The 19,086-nt window shown below is 38.3% G+C and overlaps 1 protein-coding gene across 1 annotated transcript; it reads left to right on the top strand.

Moving 5' to 3' along the window:
• The first annotated feature begins 1,256 nt into the window (after window positions 1-1,256).
• On the top strand, window positions 1,257-18,878 carry ppil4 (peptidylprolyl isomerase (cyclophilin)-like 4). The gene is made up of 13 exons (XM_052095309.1): window positions 1,257-1,349; window positions 1,867-1,934; window positions 2,063-2,127; window positions 5,604-5,721; window positions 5,952-6,094; window positions 7,111-7,207; window positions 7,349-7,465; window positions 9,595-9,719; window positions 10,024-10,090; window positions 14,355-14,466; window positions 17,414-17,510; window positions 17,650-17,761; window positions 17,969-18,878. The coding sequence occupies exons 1-13, from the start codon at window positions 1,280-1,282 to the stop codon at window positions 18,149-18,151; spliced, it is 1,374 nt and encodes a 457-aa protein (XP_051951269.1). The 5' UTR covers window positions 1,257-1,279; the 3' UTR covers window positions 18,152-18,878.
• The last annotated feature ends 208 nt before the right edge of the window (window positions 18,879-19,086 follow it).

Genomic DNA, 19,086 nt, shown 5'->3' with positions numbered 1-19,086 from the left:
TTTCTGCCAGCTCAAACCAGTCTGGCCATTCTTCGTTGATCTCTCTCATCAAGACATTTCTGTCCACAGAACTGCCACTCACTGGATGTTTTTGGTTTTGGCACCATTCTGAGTCAATTCTAGAGATTGATGTGTGTGAAAATCCCAGGAGATTAGTAGTTATAGAAATACTCAAACCAGCCTGTCTGGCACCAACAATCATGCCTCAGTCGAAATCACTAAGATCACTTTTTTTTCCAATTCTGATGGTTGATGTGAATATTAACTGAAGCTCCTGACCCGTATCTGAATTATTTTATTCATTGCACTGCTGCCACACGATTGGCTGATTAGATAGTCGCATGAATAAGTAGGAGTACAGGTGTTTGCATAAAAATTACACTGAGTGAAAAATACATAGATAAAATATAACAATGCGAATTGTCTGTAATATTTATTACTGCTCTGTTGGCATATTCAAAGAAATTACCCTAAAGGGCTCAAAATAATTTTATCCAGTTTGTTATTTGTACATTACACTTTATGATTATTCTCAAGTTTTTATATACTACAGTTGAAGTCAGACATTTACATATACCTTAGCCAAATACACACAATTCCTGACATTTAATCCTAGATTAATCTGTCTAATACAATCTGTCTAATAACAATTGTTGCACAAATTACTGGTGTCATGCACAAAGAAGATATCCTAAATTACTTGCCAAAGTTGCCAAACTATAGTTTGCTAATATGAGGAGTGGAGTGGTTAAAAAATGAGTTTTAATGACTTCAGCCTAAGTGAATGTAAACTTCTGACTTAAACTGTAGGCTACCTTGTTTTTCCATTACATACGTTGATTAGAATATTGAATAATGTACTGGTGATCTATTTAAATAAAACATCACACCAACACACACACAAATAACTTTTAGAGATGTGGAGGAAAGTCTCATAGACCATAAGCTTGTTTTCTGCTTTAACTTTTGTATTGTTCGTTTTAGAGACCGCGTTTAATCTTTTTGTTTTTACCCCTCAAGCAGTTGTCAAAGCAGTTGTTCACATTGGGCGTGTATTACATGTTGAGTTTAATACACATGTCACAGTACAGTCTGTCTGTATGTATAATGGTTTGGGCCGAAGTGTCTATTTAGATGTGCATCGTTGTTATATTAAACTCTCTTGTTTTTTCTTTTCTGCAATCTTTGCGTTGAACTCAGTGGTGTCACGTGGTGGTATCTGCGCCTCTTAGCGCGCATGTGCAGTGTCTGTCCGGCGCATGTCTGATGAACTCGCGAGATGGCGGTTCTGTTGGAAACGACGTTAGGCGATATTGTGATCGATTTGTACTCTGAAGAGAGACCGAAAGGTAATCATTAGTAACATATAGCGTCAGAAGAAGTGTTTAAACGTATTACACACACGCAGCTTTGGTAAAAGAGAAGATGAATTTCTAATATCACGTGTTTTGTTCAACGCTTAAATTACTCAAGAAAATAATCCTGACAAATACAGAGATTTTGGAATTGTCGACAGCAGAAACCATTACAAAAACGTTCTGCGTCGGTGTCCTGGTAGAGTGAATGATGATAGTATATATGTGTCACGACATCTAACCTGATCTTTCGGCATACGGTTGTAATCTATACACAAATAATTTTAATAACTGCAGTAAATAACAAAAAAAAAACTGCTCTTAAAAACTGTGAACTTGCTAATTGTATAACTGAGTGAAGAGAAAATATACAGTGGCCTTAAAAGTGTCTAATTTATAAATGCCTGAAAGTCATTACATTCAATATTTAATATTTGTTAACAAATGATGCAAGAGCCTTTGATTACATGACCATGTTTGACCTCACGAATATTGTCCTTTTCATTTACAGCCTCCCTGAACTTCCTGAAGCTGTGCAAAATCAAATATTACAACTATTGTCTTATTCACAATGTTCAGGTATATGTTTAGAAATGTCTTTCATTCTGTGTGCAATGTATATTAATAATGCAGGAATATGATGTCACTGCAAATTGTGGTGGAAGTATTCATATTAAGATGTCTCAATGGTTCTGCCCACCTTTTAGAGAGATTTCATCATTCAGATGGGTGACCCCACTGGTACAGGCAGAGGAGGAGAATCTGTGTTCTGGTGAGAGCTAATTTTGTGTGCTAACTGACCTTTCTGTCATTATACACTCACCCTCACTTGTTTCAAACATGAATTACCTTTTTTCTTCAGTGGAACACAAGAGGGGATGTTAGGCCGAATGTTCACGCTACTATTTTCCATACAATGAAAGTGAATGGAGACCAAGTGCTGTCAAGCTCCAAAAGTGTCTATAAGCATCATAAAAGTATGCGCAACTGTAAGCGCAAGTGAATGTGATGTGAGTTGATTATGGCTAAAAACAGCTTAAATTTCTGTGTTTTTCTCACTCAAAGTTATTGTATGACTTCAGAAAACTTGGAATATAGCAAATGAGTTGTATGGATGGTAAGTTTGTAAAATTAAAGATTGAATATTAATCAAATTTAAGATAAAAATACACATTTTTGGATGTGTGCCAAGGACTAATGACGACTTACGGGCCATACAGTCCAATCGCATTCTTGGGCTACGACTGATGCAGTACAATGAATAAAACAGAACAGGGTGGCCTTGAGATGCATTTTAAAGGCTGGATTTCATTTTAAATAGAAAAACTGTTTAAAAAAAAAATATGCATCGCCCCTGCACAAGACGCTGAAAAGGCTTCCATCTAGCTCATGTCTTCGACAGCCAAAGAAGTCCATCCTTCTGCTTGCAAAGAAAAAGGAGGACACGTTCGGAGTGAAAGGCCCCTTAGGGAAAGGTCTTTGGCTGTTTTGTCTTGAGTATGCCTTGCTCTCTCTTAATGAAAAACACTGTAGCACCAGTGATATTGTGACGCTTGAGGACGTGTTAGTACTATGGCACCGGTACATACTACTGTGCAACGTTAAGTTTTTTTTTTTTTTTCTTTTCTTTTTTTCTCCCCGTTAAGGTATACAGTTCAACACTTATAAGGTCCAAAAAGGAACTTGACAGTAGTTGAATTCAACTAAAGAAGAAGAATTAAACACAAAATAGTGTCAAATATATCTAAAAGAAAGAGAGAAACAAATAAATAAATTATAGAACAAAGAAAGGGCAGTCAGATGAAATCACAGTGTGGAGTCACAGCATTTGCTCAATATAAGCATTAAGAATACAGTATGTGAAAAAGTGCAAAGCAGTTATATTCCTAAGTAGTCCTATACAGGCTTCCACATTGTTTTTTCAATAAGATTTTAATTTCTCTATATGTAGAATGTTCACCAGCTCTTTTAACCAAATATCTAATGTTGGAACTGTATCCACTTTCCACATCTGAAGGATCAAGCTCTTTGTTAAAAACATAAATAATGAGAGAGACTGGTGCTCACTATTATTAAATGAAAGCTCACATTTTGCCCCTAGTATAGCCACAAATGGATCTAGTTTAACCTCCCTTTTATGAGTGTTTGAGAGGGAATGTCAGTCCAATAATTCTGGAGTTTACTACATGACCATAACAAATTAATTAGTGTTCCTTCTGCAGCTTTGCATTTATTGCAATCAGGTGATATTTCTGGTGGAAATGTATGTAGTTTAGTTTTACACATGTAAAGCCTATGCAAAGTTTTAAATTGAACTAAGTTATGTCTTACGTTTATTGAGCATGTGTTTACTTTCTGTAAACATTCTTCTTGTTCCTCCTGAATAACTAAACCTAAGTCTCCTTCCCACGCTTTCCTGATTATAGTTGTATCATAGTCTAATTGATTAATCTACACTTTAATATAGTAAACGTAGACTGGTATATCTGTGCAATCCAATTAGCTCTTTACCTGTTGTCTACTCCCTTTATATGCTTTTCTTGGATAAAACCTATATCTGTTTTTAGAGATTTTGGGTGTGAAAAAACGTTCCCTCGTTTCACAGGATTATTTAGTCCCCCAACATTCCAGTTTATGACTCCTAATATTACCCTATCTGCTGATGTGTTTCTCTTTACCAGGGATATCTGTTGATACCGTACCATTTAAGGAACACGAACGTTTGGCCCTTCCTCTGAACTTAAACACAACCAACCAGTACCCCAAATCATACAACCCCCTTCTCCCTCCCCTTTAACGCAAAGGGTCGCAATACATAGATCCCTCCACCTTATCGTAACCTTAACAGTGGCTGTATACTAGGCACTTCTCTACTCTTGTGACTAATCATTGTCCGCTCTTAACATACATATAGTCCTTAGCAGTGAAGTCACCTATTCTAGACAAAGACCCATTAAGTCTGTTGCTTTTCATTCTGGCTTGCGGGAAGTGTCTCCCTGGTCTCTACTGCAATCTTTTGCCGTAGACTTCCTGCATGGAATTTTGGCTGCCAGGTACTTATTGGCTTCGCTAGACTTTTCAAATGTCTTAATCACTTCCCCAACTGTCACAATGATTTTTGCAGCAAACTTGAAGCCACACCCTATATTTCTTGCCTTCCATTTACTTCTGAGGGCGTTCCGGATGTTATTATATTATACAGTCAATGCTACTCTACAATTATTCAAGTAGACAAAATGACCATCCCTAATATACATCCATTCATACAGACAGATAGATAGATAGACTGTGCGGTATGGTTTGATAAATTATTCTGCTGACTAATGACAGAAATTCCCAATTCATTCACGTGACATGGTTTCATTTTGCCTGTGGTCAGGGAGCATTTTTTTAAACCTTTATCTCCAGTGTATTTGGGTTGTTTCAGTTTTTGGGAGAGGGAGAAATGAACCAAAATCAAATGTATTATTTAGTGAAACTGTTCACTGACTATTGATCTTCTGTGCGTGTTCATGATAGGGCACGAGAGCTACAGTTCACGCAGCCTTCGCAACACTGGGGCGTTTAAGCGAAAACTTGTGTTGTTTATCTAAAAACAGGTCCACTACAGTGATAGCAGCTGCACATAAAATGGAGAGCAGAACTTACTAAACATGTCTGTAGAGTATGTAGTCGACGAATTTATGCATTTCTGTGCCCAGCATTTTTCACTCGGAAATTTAACAAACATAGAGGGGGCTATAGGCAGCCACAGTGATAAAAGGTGTATTTTCTATGGTAATCCTAACCAGCAGTAACTATCGATCACTTGTTTTCTATTTTTGGTATCGTACAGGTAAAACTGTCCACTGTGACCTGGCAGTGGTCCAAAGTTTTTTTTTTTTAAATAAGGTCACACTTTTGCATCAGTAGAAGTCATTCGAAACTTAAGTCAGTGCGCACTGACACACAAAATGCTTTTCACGTCAGTTGCTTTTTATAAATCCCAGTTTGTTCCTCACTTTTAACGTAGGATAACATCCATTGAATTTAGGATCAAATCTGATCATATGTGTGTGTTTTATAAATGTGACCCCTTGTTACCATTTTATTTCATTGAATGGAAAAGGGCAGCATCAACATTCTGCTAAGTATCTTTTGTGTTCAGTTGAAGAAAAAAATGACAATTTTGAAGTGAATTATTCCTTTATAAAGAGAGATTGTTTAACATTCATCTGTATTGTGGGGTGGTGATGTTTGCATATGTAGTAAAGTGTACGGCGATCAGGCACGCTTCTTTGAATCTGAGAAGATTCCCAGGATCAAGCACAGAAAGAAAGGGACAGTCTCTATGGTCAACAACGGCAGCGATCAGCATGGCTCCCAGGTTTATAGTGCATATACACACACACCAGTGTTGTAACCAATATAAATATTTGGGGGGACATTTTTGATGTATACATCATACAATATAATAATACAAATTTAGTTGGTGTGTCCAAACTGTTGACTTGGTAGTGTATTTTGAATTACACCAACAATACGCTTTTGTCAGTGTTGTTAATGTGATTTAAGTATGATTGTATGTTTTTTGGTGTGTTTGCTTGTGGCTTCCAGTTTCTGATCACCACAGGAGAGAATCTGGATTATCTGGATGGCGTTCATACTGTATTTGGAGAGGTCACGGAGGGTATGGACGTGCTGACTAAAATCAATGAGGCATTTGTAGATACTGACTTCATCCCGTATCAGGACATCAGGTATGATGGACTTCTACCACTGCAAATCCAAAATGTAAAATTACAACAGCACAGACTTTAGTCAGAATTGATAACAATGGCCAGGGCAAATGTTTTTTTGCATCATTCTACACTTTTCTTTTTCTTTTTTTTTTTTCTATGTAAACATGTTAGACCAAATTTCTGAGACCATCTGATAAAGATCTCGTGTTAGGCGAGGAATAAAAGGCTATCTTGGAAGAACTTCAACATTTTCGACGAGAGAAACGTGATCAATTCAAGGAATGCAAGAAACTCTTACATCAACTGAAGGTCACGTTTGCACTGATGTTCCCGGCCAAATTGAGAATAGATACTAAGGATGGCTGCAAAATATTTACATTGCCCCCAGCAAGCGATGTCCTTCATAAAGTCAATGGAATGAGTAAGTCATGGTGTGATTTTCACATTGCAGCCAAGTCAGCCTGACTCACTGAACATTCACTTAACCGTCCAAGGAAGCTGGGCGGCATTTTGGTTTCATTTTGTGCTGGTTCCACCTAGCGGCTGGAGTTTGTTTGTTTGTTTCCACGGAGGAATTCAACAACCAACAAAACAAAAAACTTTTGGAAACCATCAGCATTGTTATTTTCAGATAGCCGATAGTTCAAACACGCAACTGTTGTTGCTGATTAATCGGTTAAACTAATGAGTACTGCATTTTTACATTTGTATTCACCTTTTTTAAATCGAGACACCTGCAATCTGTTCCATTCGTTGTGTTGCGTCTGGCTTCAATGCAAGAATGTGTTCTGTTTGAATGGCCTCTTATGCTGCATTTATACTGCAAATGGAATGCGCAGATGTAATATTTTGATGGTTAATACCACCAAACACACAGTTCTCATGATCATTGAAAACCTGCTAATATCAGGGCATTTTAACATTTGCGATCTTCCAGGCCTAGAATAGTCATGGATGTTAATATTCTTAAATGTTGTATATATTCATGTTTGGTGTGAAAGGGGCTTAAGTTTTTGTCTGTCTTGTCTTTACAGGATTAATCACACAGTCATTCTAGACGACCCATTCGATGATCCTGCAGGTCTCCCAGTTCCAGACCGGTCTCCTGAACCCACTAAAGAACAACTCGATGTGAGTGTCATGGGCAAATACATTTTTAGCAACGTTACATTATTATTTGAGCACTGTTTACACCTGTATTTAGGGCTAACTGCTTGTGATCGTGTAACTTGAAACTGATGTTATACTTGAAGTCATGCATGCATGTTTCAGAGTGGTCGCATTGGAGCAGATGAAGCCATCAATGATGAGGATGGAAGAGACACAGAGGAGCTGGATGAACTGATCAAGGAAAAAGAAGCAAAGACTCAAGCCATTTTATTGGAGATGGTAAATTGCATCATTTAAATGCAAACATATGGGGTTGATTCTTCAATTAGGGGAACTTTTCTGTTTCTCAGAATTTTGCTGTGAAAAGGTAAATGTGACTGCGCTTTTAGAATGATTTTTAGACCCTAAGTTCTACTGTATTTTTTTTGGCTGCTGTCTGCCATTTTTAATACCCAAATTAAAAAGCTCGCTTTATTCACATACAGCAGAGCGGACCCATTATAAATATAAAATATTGATCTCATCTTACAGAAAATCTCCCCAAATAACAAAAAGATATACAGATAAATATCTGATAAATAAAATACATTTTATGTTTACAATCTTGAACATTAAAACTCTTTTTACTGTTTTTGAAGGCATGCGACTTATGCTCTGTTTGATCTCTGTCCATGGAAAGTGTTATGGTTGAAACATACTCTACAGTACCGCTGATGCGATTGCTTAAATGTGCGGTCCGGTTAAACATGCTTAACGTGCGTTTCAGCCTTGAGTCCATTCCACTAGATGCCAACAAATGCAGGTGGCGCTGTAACACAGACATTTCATCTATTTTGTGATCCCACGCACTTTCCCTAATTTTTTGTCAAATATCTTCTCTGAGTGGACTAGAAGCTTAAACTAATAGTTCACCCAAAAATAACAATTCTCATAATTGTCTCACCCTTATGCCTTCTAAGGTTTGTATGCCTTGTTTCTTCTGCAGAACACAAAGCATGGGCTATTAACTGGTCAGCCGTGGCCAATAGCCTCTGACTTCGAGATGTGAGACCAAAATCGATCTGCATTCCCATAATTTAGCCAAAAGCCCTGCAGCATTGCCCTAAAACCCACACTTAATATGGCACTCTGTCACACACCCCGCCCATTTCACAAGTAAGAGGGAAACTCTAGCTGTGGGATCAGACCCAGGTGACTAGCTATCCCTCGAAATGAACACTGATTTGTATTATTCTCTAAATTGTTTAACATAGTTTCAGAACCTGTACTGTTGTGCGCTGGATACACAAATTGGCAAATTAAGCAACAATATGCTTGCTGAGACCTCTGACCTGACTCAGAGAAACTCCTCCTTTGAACCCACCTCGATCCCCCTTTGGGCCCAAGGATTATCAGCGGCCAGGTTGCTTGGCTGTTGGCCCCGAGTAAGCCTACAAGGAGGCCCTGGAAGTGAGAGTGGGAACGAAACTGGCCTTGGCATACACTAGCACACCCTCATTTGAACCGATAGTAAAAATACAGCTAATAATATATATAGTAGCCTAAGAGTTGCGCGAATGTTTGAACCTGCAGAACTATGCTTATAAATGTACTCTTACCTCTCTCAGAGCACTGAAAACAGTGTATCATGCCCAACATAGAACAGTACATTACCTGCTCATGCTGCAGTGAACAGACCATGTATTCATGTAATAAAATCACAGCCTTTTGTGGTTTTATATTTGACCATATTGCAATTCTGTTGTTTTGATTAATTGTGCTGCACTGAAAGACTAAAAATGAGTCAAAGACACACTCTTAAGGAAAGACAGTGGCCAAATTAAAGGCACATTAAAATTATCATAATATTCATGATATTGCTTAATTTTATATCGTCAGCAAATGAATTGTTTATATAGTGCCCTAATACTCTAATTCCTGAGATCATTCTGTCTTTTGCTCTACAAATTGACTATTTGAGTGCTATTCGAAAAACGTAAGATTCATATTTCTACATTACCACTAGGTGGTATTCATTTGGAACATAGAGATTTTCAGTTTTGTTACTTTATGTAATGTAAATGCGGATGTGATTGCCATTCTGTGAACAGTTCTGATTCAAAGTTTTCAAATGGTACCCATTTGCGCAGTACTGCAGTAGAGAAAAAAGACATTACGTCATGCACAATCTTGAAAATCCACTCTTATCACAAATTATAGCAAAATCCACAAAGTTTGATCAAGACCATGATCAGATCTTTATTCCAGGACATTTGATGAAACCTTTTGAAGAAGTTTAATTTTTCAAGATTAAGTAGTCAAAAATGTCCCGAATTGAAGAACTCTTGCATATCTTCAATGACTCGCCTACCCCAGTGAAGGTGCTGTTGTTTCGGTGTATGTTTTGAATGTTTATTTGTCATTGTAAGGTGGGTGATCTGCCAGATGCTGACATAAAACCTCCCGAGAACGTGCTGTTTGTGTGTAAACTGAACCCTGTCACCACAGATGAAGACCTAGAGATCATCTTCTCACGCTTTGGTGCCATTAAATGGTGAGAGAATAGAGCTTTTTACACTTGCCAAATGCAAGTTAAAAAAAAGAAAAATTTATGTGGTGAAAATCGCAATGTAAGAAGGATAGTCTGACCTTTATAGTTGTGGTTAAAGATCAGGGCTGTATACTGAAAGAAATGGTTCATGAACTATGATCATTGTACTTTTGAGGTAGATACTTAACTGGGCTGTAATTATGCTCCCATGCAAATAACTTTTAGTGATGAAGCATTTGGCATGTCGATAAGTACTGCAGAGTGTTGTCTACTGTCAATGGTCTGACACGTCTGTGTTTGTTTGCAGTTGTGAGATCATCAGGGACTGGAAGTCAGGAGATTCTCTGTGCTACGCTTTTATTGAATTTGAAAAGGTTTGTCTTAGTGAAATTAGATTTAAATTACTTCACTTCTTTAGACAATCTCAAACTTTGTGCAGTTGTTTTACTCTGTCAAGGTCACTACAAGTAACAGTTAATAGCCAATAAAGTTACTCAGAGGTCCTTAGAGGACAAAAATGTCAGCGTCAAAAAAACTGCCATAATAATATTATATATGAATTGTATTTTCCACTTTCAATGAATTAATGTTTTTAACCAACATCAGTCCTGATAATAACTACCAAGTATTCATTCATTTTCAGAATTTTAACCTTTTAAATGCCAGTTTGTTTGCATAATGCCATTGTTGTTTTTTACACACAAGTTTCTCAATACACACATACAAAATGCACTCTGACATCTATACCAACACGCCCACACAATTTTATGCATAATTTATGCAATTGGCCTGCAGTGCTCTTTAATTTGGCAGACGGAAAATAGGAAAAAAGCATGTATTTGCTCATGAGAAAAATGGCACCATCTGTGGAAAATATAAACGATTTCATTTTTGAAGTCAGGGCTCCTGAATAAAAGCATATCATAGAATTCATGATTTAATGGGTTTCAAAGGGGATATTTTTGTCCCAAAGGTCCTGAGTGTAACTATTTTGTGTACACTATGTATTGTAGGAACTGAGGTTGAAATATCAAAATTCCCCCCAAAATACATACCTTGCCGTTGGCATTATGAAATGATCCAGTGCAGCCAAAATGATAGAAAAAAACTAAAATAAAAGACAAAAATGTCCCAAAAGTCGCACATGGGTTAATAGAGCATAAACAAGGCATACAAATTCGAATGCCATGATTCGAAAAGTGGATAAAAACAGAAATTATGCATTTTATAATTAGAAATATTTCCCTGTGTGTGTGTGGTGTGTGTGTATGCATGTATGCATGTATGTATGTATGTGTGTATATATACACTGATCAGCAAAAATATAAAACCACCTACCTAATATTGTGTAGGTCCCCCTCGTGCTGCCAAGACAGCGCATTGCATTCTGAGATTCTACACTCGTCACCGCAATTGTTCAGAGCGGTTATGTGTTACTTGGACTTTGTCAGTTCGACCCAGTCTGGCCATTCTCCGTTGGCTGGATGTTTTTGACACCATTCAGAGTAAATTCTAGAGACTGTTGTGCATGAAAATCCTAGAAGATCAGCAGTTACAGAAATAATCAAACCAGCCCATCTGGCACCAACTATCATGCCACGGTCCAAATCACTGAGATCAAATCTTGATGTGAACATTAACTGAAGCTCCTGACCCATATCTGCATGATTTTATGCACTGCTGCCACATGATTGGTTGATTAGATAATCGCATGAATGATTGTTGGTGCCAGATGGGCTGATTTGTGTATTTCTGTAACTGCTGATCTCCTGGGATTTTCACAAACAACAGTCTCTAGAATATACTAAGAATGATGCTAAAAACTAAAAAAACATTCCGTGAGGGGCAGTTCTATGGATGGCAACGCCTTGATGAGAGAGGTCAATAAAGAATGGCCAGATTGGTTTGAACTGACAAAGTCTATGGTAACTCCGATAACCATTGTGTACAGTTACGACTCTAACCCTGGTTCCCCTAAAAGGAGGGAACGAGATGCTTCGTCAGTAGCTGACACTATGGGAAACTCCTTGCAGGAGTTACTTTCTCTGAAGTCCTTTAGAATTACACCAATCTCTTGGCAGAAGGCGCTTGACGTTCTGCCCTTGATGTGCGCATCGCTGCAGGCATATAAAATAAAAGCACAGCACCATTTCATCAGGATTTTTTGACTAAAGGGAAGAGTGAATATCTCTGTCCCTTAACAGCGAGAAATCATTAGTGTGAATCGCATCCCCTTTCAAGTTGGTCACTTTACTGCTTCAGTAGCTGACTCTGTGGGAAAATGTGTACCATCTTTCTGTGCTACTGATTTACACACACACATAACTTGCCATTAGGGTTGTTGAAATACTCTCAACTTCATTTTGAAAAATAAGTAGGAAAAGAGAAACTCAACCACGCATTGTTAAAAATATAACAATGACACTTGCCATACTGGGCATGGCTGCACAGAAATTCACATCCACACCGCAGTAAGGAAATAAAGTCCTTTACGGTCATAGACCAACAAAATTAAGTTATGTCATAAGCCAACAGGGTATTTAAACATTGTTCTTCAGTCTGCGTAGAGTCAAGGAATGGTATGAACAAATCAACAGCCAGAACACAATGTTTCTGTGAACACTGAGAAATCAACTCTCCTTTTCAGGAAGTATCCGGGAAGAGGGGAAACATCCAAGTTAAAAAACCTGGCAAATGTGTTGGGGGAAACCCAGCCTGCAGCCTGGCAGATGTCCTGTAATGATACACCGCAAGCCCAGCAGGAGGTCATGCTCCTGGTAGAGTGTGCTTTAACACCCATGGGACATGGTACGCCTTGCAAATCCTAAGCAAGCATAATGGCGTGAACAACCCAGTGAGAAAGTCTTTGCTTGGAGAGCAACAAGGCATATAGCCATCTCATTGAGGGGGCTCTGGCCTGTATTATGGTGTCGAGTACTGGCTGTGACAATCTAACTGTGTCAGAAGAGCCCCATTTGGGAGGGGGGCAAACATAAAAGCTTGAACAGATTTTGAAAAGGATGCAAGATTGTGTCTCGAGCCTACGAAAGCAGATCTTTCAATGGAATTCTCCACAGAGGGCATCCAACTGCCCTACCATCTCCGGGAACCAAGGGCAGTTGGAGCACTCTGGTTTCCCTCTTCTGAATTTTGCATAACATGGTGTAGCAAACAAACTGGAGGGAATGCATACTTGCGTTTCGCTGGCCATTTGTAAGCTAGCGAAGTCTGAGTCATGGAGTACTAGAGGCAACAATGCGATGATATCCGGGGAGCAAACAGCTCCTCCTCAGTTTCCCCGCATACCTCCCAAATCCTCAGAACTGCCTGACGGTGAAGTCTCTATTCCTCTTGGCTGAACCACTAATGCAAGAGCAAATCTTCGCCACAGTTCAGTTCACACCAGAAGAGTTGGTGTGCCAGATCCAATAATGGGTGCAAAATGGCACTGCAGAATTGTTAGTCCAGATCAGAATGTGAAAGCCCTGCATAGCTTACCGAAAACGTCTGAGAGCTAGGAAGACTGCAAGGCAATTTATGTGCCAAGCCACTTGCACATCTGTCCAGGTACCAAAGGATGGACGACACTCGCACAGGGCTTCCCAACCGGTGTTGGACGCCTGTGTTGTGATAACTATGCTCCTGTTCACCTGGCCAAGAAAACGCAGAACTTTTCCAAATAGCCAGCACTGCTAAGCAGCCAACACAAGAAGTTAAGCAACCATGACGAGGCACACTCGAGTTGATCCAGCACTTGAGATCCCTAAAATGGAACAAACCCAGTGGGGGGTGATGGTGACTGCGGAGGCCATTAAACCCAAGGCCTGCTAAAAGTACCTAGCTTGTCAAGCATCAGAGAATAGAATAGAGTCCTTTTGTCCGTCAGAAGTGTTGACATGGTCACAGAGTTGGGTACATCACACCCTTCACCCAGTTGACTTTGAAACCTAAAGGCTCAAAATGCCTTGTGCCTCTGTCTGCGCTAAAAGCAATCAGTCATTCAGCGGTGCAAGCAGCGCATCGACTTTGAACCAGTATGCAGTGCCCTCGAAGGTTAATCTCAAGAATGGCTTGTGATGAGGGGCTATTTGCACATGAAAGTATGTGTTTTTCAGTTCGATCAACACACACCAGTCCAGAGGATGGACGTGAGACAAAATTTCGGAGTAACCATCTTGAACGTACACTTCACAAGTGTCTCGAGATCAGAATGGGCATCAGCCCACCAGCAATTATTCAAATCCAAATCTTGATATGGCCAAGTGTGATCATTAAACAGCAGAAGGATGTAATTTAATAATATATTGTCTGCATGCGCTGCACGCCTCGTGAAGGAGAGGTGCAGCTCTGCTGTCTGTTATATTTGACGCACAAACACACATACACACTCAACTGGTCAATGCGGTTTTAGTGTTTGAGCTGGTGTAAACACACATGATCAGGCTTCAGAAAGCGGCACTCCGGGAGGAGTTTGCCATAGCGTCAGCTTTAAAGGGAACGGTGCGTTATTTAAATAACTAGGTTAGAGCCTGAAATTCGGTACTAAAGATGTGAAGTCTTCAGATTAATTGAAAGTGGCTTCTCATGCAGGGTTGATCTCTGACCATGTTAAATGTATTTGTGTTTGATTTTGATAAGGAGGAAGACTGTGAAAAAGCGTTCTTTAAAATGGATAATGTCCTAATAGATGATCGGCGAATCCATGTGGACTTCAGCCAATCTGTGTCCAAGATAAAATGGAAGGGCAAAGGTCAGTTCATGTTGTCCTTGTTTTCTGATTAATTACTAAATAGGGAATAACATGGATTATCTTTAGGTAATAAAATTGTATTAAATAATCTATATCCTCTATACTCAATCTATGGTAAGAATTTACATTCTGTCTATTCTGCCTTCCATCATTTAGTTCCAAACCTGCATGTTGTTATCTTTTTCTATGGAACACAAAAGGAGAATTTTTGAAGTATGTACACACAAATGTTTAAATTCAACAGCAGTTTATAGTGACTAGCGGAGTTGCCATCAACCAATTTTATGCAAGTTTTGTGATTTAGCATAAAAAAAATGCTGTATAGAAAAACCACTATGCGAATACATTTTCCAAAATGTGCATTTAAAAACAACGACGCTCTCTTAATTACATTTTTTATTTGTTAGAGGACATGCACAAACTTCAATTGAAATACATTTACAGAATATATTGTTATAGAATTTATTTTTTTTTAATGAATATAGATGCATTAAAGTCATGTGACTGCCTTAACAAGCTATGTGAATACATAATTCACTCAGAGAACTTCAGCGATATTTACGTTGCTCTGGTTTTTGTGAAATACCAAAGTCTGTCATCAAATTGATTGGCTACTGGTCTGACTCGCTGAACGCTAGCAAACTTGAAGTAAAGTGCAAGAAATTAATTACATTTAATAAAAGAGCCACCGGGGCATCAACTTCCAGTTTTATTTCTGTTTTGCGGCAGTTTCCCAAGAAGTGACCATTTTGTTCTCAAACATATGGGATGGAAACGCTTCTTTATTCGCATTGGTTTTTAAATAAAAATATATATAATTATTTGGTTTATGCAAAACATCCTAATTTGGGTCTGCTCCTCACACAGTGTTCATATGACTTCAGAAGACTTGGAAAATAGCACACATACAGTATGAACTACTCTTATTATGATTTAATGATACTTAAAGGGATGTTCCAGGTTCAGTACAAGTTAAGCTCAATCAACAGCATTTGTGGCATAGTGTTGATTTCCATAATTTATTTTGACACATCCCCCATTTTAGGGCTTAAAGGAGATCTATTATGCCTCTTTTTACAAGATGTAATATAAGTCTCAGGTGTCCCCAGAATTTGTCCGAAATTTCAGCTCAAAATACCCCATGGATCATTTATTATACCATGTTGTAAATGCCTCATTTTGGGTGGAATCTAAAACGCACTGTTTTCATGTTTCTTTAAACGCAAATGAGCTGCTGCTCCCCACCCCCGACATAGCTCTGGTCTCTGTGAATACAGAGACAATGGTAACTTTAGCTGCGTTAGCCATGGAATCAGCTAACAAGCACATTCACAAAATATAAAGTGCAATAATCTTCAGGCTATAAAGCTGGAACATGAACAGTTGGTACCGATCCATGCTTGCGAATCAAATTTTTTGAAAATCCTGCTTTATATTGACAATCTTTCACAAAGCAAAATGATAAATGATTTGCAAAAACATACACCAATTCCTTCAAAAACAAAACATGTCCACTGCGTCTTTAGTGGCTCTGATGCTGGGAGTACATGAAGACTCTTTAAGTTAACTTTTACAGCCAACAACAGAATACTTATGATGCTTACGAAGCTGAGACATTACTCTTCTCACTGTATCTGCTCCAGCATGGAAAAAAATGGTGAACTGTGTGTAGATCACTCAGGGGAGGATCTATGTTATATTCATTTTTACACACAGTTTTTGATTAACAGAAATACACTCACCTAAAGGATTATTAGGAACACCATACTAATACTGTGTTTGACCCCCTTTCGCCTTCAGAACTGCCTTAATTCTACGTGGCATTGATTCAACAAGGTGTTGAAAGCATTCTTTAGAAATGTTGGCCCATATTGATAGGATAGCATCTTGCAGTTGATGGAGATTTGTGGGATGCACATCCAGGGCACGAAGCTCCCGTTCCATCATCAGACCAGGCAACATTTTTCCAGACTTCAACTGTCCAATTTTGGTGAGCTCTTGCAAATTGTAGCCTCTTTTTCCTATTTGTAGTGGAGATGAGTGGTACCCGGTGGGGTCTTCTGCTGTTGTAGCCCATCCACCTCAAGGTTGTGCGTGTTGTGGCTTCACAAATGCTTTGCTGCATACCTCGGTTGTAACGAGTGGTTATTTCAGGCAAAGTTGCTCTTCTAGCAGCTTGAATCAGTCGGCACATTCTCCTCTGACCTCTAGCATCAACAAGGCATTTTCGCCCACAGGACTGCCGCATACTGGATGTTTTTCCCTTTTCACACCATTCTTTGTAAACCCTAGAAATGGTTGTGTGTGAAAATCCCAGTAACAGTAGCAGATTGTGAAATACTCAGACCGGCCCGTCTGGAACCAACAACCATGCCATGCTCAAAATTGCTTAAATCACCTTTCTTTCCCATTCTGACATTCAGTTTGGAGTTCAGGAGATTGTCTTGACCAGGACCACACCCCTAAATGCATTGAAGCAACTGCCATGTGATTGGTTGATTAGATAATTGCATTAATGAGAAATTGAACAGGTGTTCCTAATAATCCTTTAGGTGAGTGTATAAGAAAGAGGAGTGGGTGGACTTGATGTCGTTTTTTTTTTTGTTTTGTTTTTTTGTGGTAATCAACATTATGCCAGAAATGCTGTTGATTTGAGTAACTTGTATTGAAACCGGAATATTCCATTAATGCTTTGTTTTTATCCTTTTTTCGGAGATTGGCATGGTCACTTTAAATGTTGTATGGAAAGGTCTGCATAAAGATTCTTCAAAACCGTCTCCTTTTGTGTTCTATGGATAAATGACGGGTTAGTAATGAAATGAGGGTGAGCATATGTAAAAAAAAAAAAAAAAAAAAACATTATTATGTTAACTTTATATGAATAAATTAAATAATAAAAATATTGAATGAAGAGTGGTTTTAATGTCCGTATGTGCTTCATTTCTAGGTGGGAAGTACACCAAGGAAGACTTTAAGGCCTATGAGAAAGACTTGGACAGCAAATCCAAACTGGCTTTAAAGGACAAAGTTAAAACCAAGCAAGAGTATCCTTCTAATCAACTTATTTCAAAAATACTTAGACAATTATATTTCACTTTGTAGTTTTTTTCTGCTTTGGAATGGAAGTTTTATCTAGCAAATTCCATCTTTAGTTTAGAAATTCTTTAACTTTTTTTCCTAAAGCTCCCGTTATGAGCTTCTCTTAGACGATGAGGATGAGAGGAGGGCGGATGTCAGAGAGAAACATGACAATAAACGGCATTCAGACAACGAGAGAAAGGACAAGAAATCAAAGGTACACATTTGTTGAAATAATTATAACTATATATTTGAATAATAACACATCTGGTTTAATGGCACAGAAATTTGAAGGCAACTCTATCACCACCTGAGGTTTATTTCCAGCACAGTAAAGCAATTTGCGTGTGCAATTGTTAGTTTGCGTAAATCTGTCTGTATTTTCTTCTCTGCCTTATTCTTTACTGTGTCTTTTGAATACTAGGATCGTGATGAGAGTCGAAGAGACAAGGATAAAGGCAGACAGCGTTCACGCTCTAGAGAGAGACATAAGGAGCGGGGCTGGGACAAGGACAAGCACAGGGACCGAGACCACAAACAATACAAAGAGAAGAGCCACAGACGAGATCGCAGCCGCAGTCCTAAGAGATCAAAGTATTACAGCTGACACAGAGTTGACTTACTGCTACAATAATGACAGAAGTAACTTTTTACTTTTATTAAGATGAATTTCATACATGTGCAGTTGGACAGATGTTATTAGCATGTGCAGCTTTCAAACAATTTTGTCTTTTAAATGCAGTTGCATTTTGTTTCCTCTCCACACTTGCATGCAAAGTTTGTTTTGTCTGCTCTGGTATGAATCATGTCATCTAATTTTTTCAGGGATTATTATTTGAAGGCTGTTAAACTGAAAATCTGTTTCAATCTATGTAGGCTATGGAGTCAAATGTAGAAGGAAAGTATTATTGTTGTTTTGTTTTGCAGTTATGCCAATTTGCTGCATGGTAGGCATGAATGATGCAAATTTTGGCATAGCATATAAAAAGTTGTAGTTGATGCTGATTAATAGATTATAAAACATGCTTGACCCTTTTTTTTTCGTTTAAGTTTCATGAGTGTGTGTGCATGAACAATACGCAGGGTTCCCACTCTTTTCAAGCCACAATTTTCTAGTACATTTTATGGGCCCAACAAGTGTAATATTTAAGCAAAAACTAGAGGTTATGAACAGTGTGGTTATTTTTTCTGAATTCCATTTGACAGTTTAATTAAATATTTTACCAAAATGGTTTATCATCAATTAATTAATTAAAACTTGAATCAAATGAAGAAAGTGTCTGGCCAAAAAAAAAAAACAATCGCTGTTAGGATTTAAATAAGCAGATGCTCATGAGCCTATTATTGGATCATTATTGTAGTAATTAATGTTTCAGCTGGCAACATTTCTTTTAACTCTAACTGATGCAGTGTGAAGCGTCCCATTTCTTAAACAACCGGATGTTGGAAGACGTATCACATGGTCATGGTAAAGATTTTACTGTGTTTCAGAAGGGGCAAATTATTGGCTTGCATCAAGCAAAGAAAACAACTAAGGAGATT

The sequence above is a fragment of the Xyrauchen texanus genome, chromosome 28, assembly GCF_025860055.1.
Source record: "Xyrauchen texanus isolate HMW12.3.18 chromosome 28, RBS_HiC_50CHRs, whole genome shotgun sequence".
NCBI lineage: Eukaryota > Metazoa > Chordata > Actinopteri > Cypriniformes > Catostomidae > Xyrauchen > Xyrauchen texanus.
This window is presented reverse-complemented; position numbering and strand designations above follow the sequence as displayed.

Bases quoted from the DNA above. Each gene is read 5' to 3' on its own strand.
- ppil4 (XM_052095309.1), top strand. From the start codon at position 1,280: ATGGCGGTTCTGTTGGAAACGACGTTAGGCGATATTGTGATCGATTTG. The intron at 17,511-17,649 runs GTATCCTTCTAA...TTTTTCCTAAAG, and splicing joins AAAGTTAAAACCAAGCAAGA to CTCCCGTTATGAGCTTCTCT. The intron at 17,762-17,968 runs GTACACATTTGT...TTTGAATACTAG, and splicing joins GAAAGGACAAGAAATCAAAG to GATCGTGATGAGAGTCGAAG.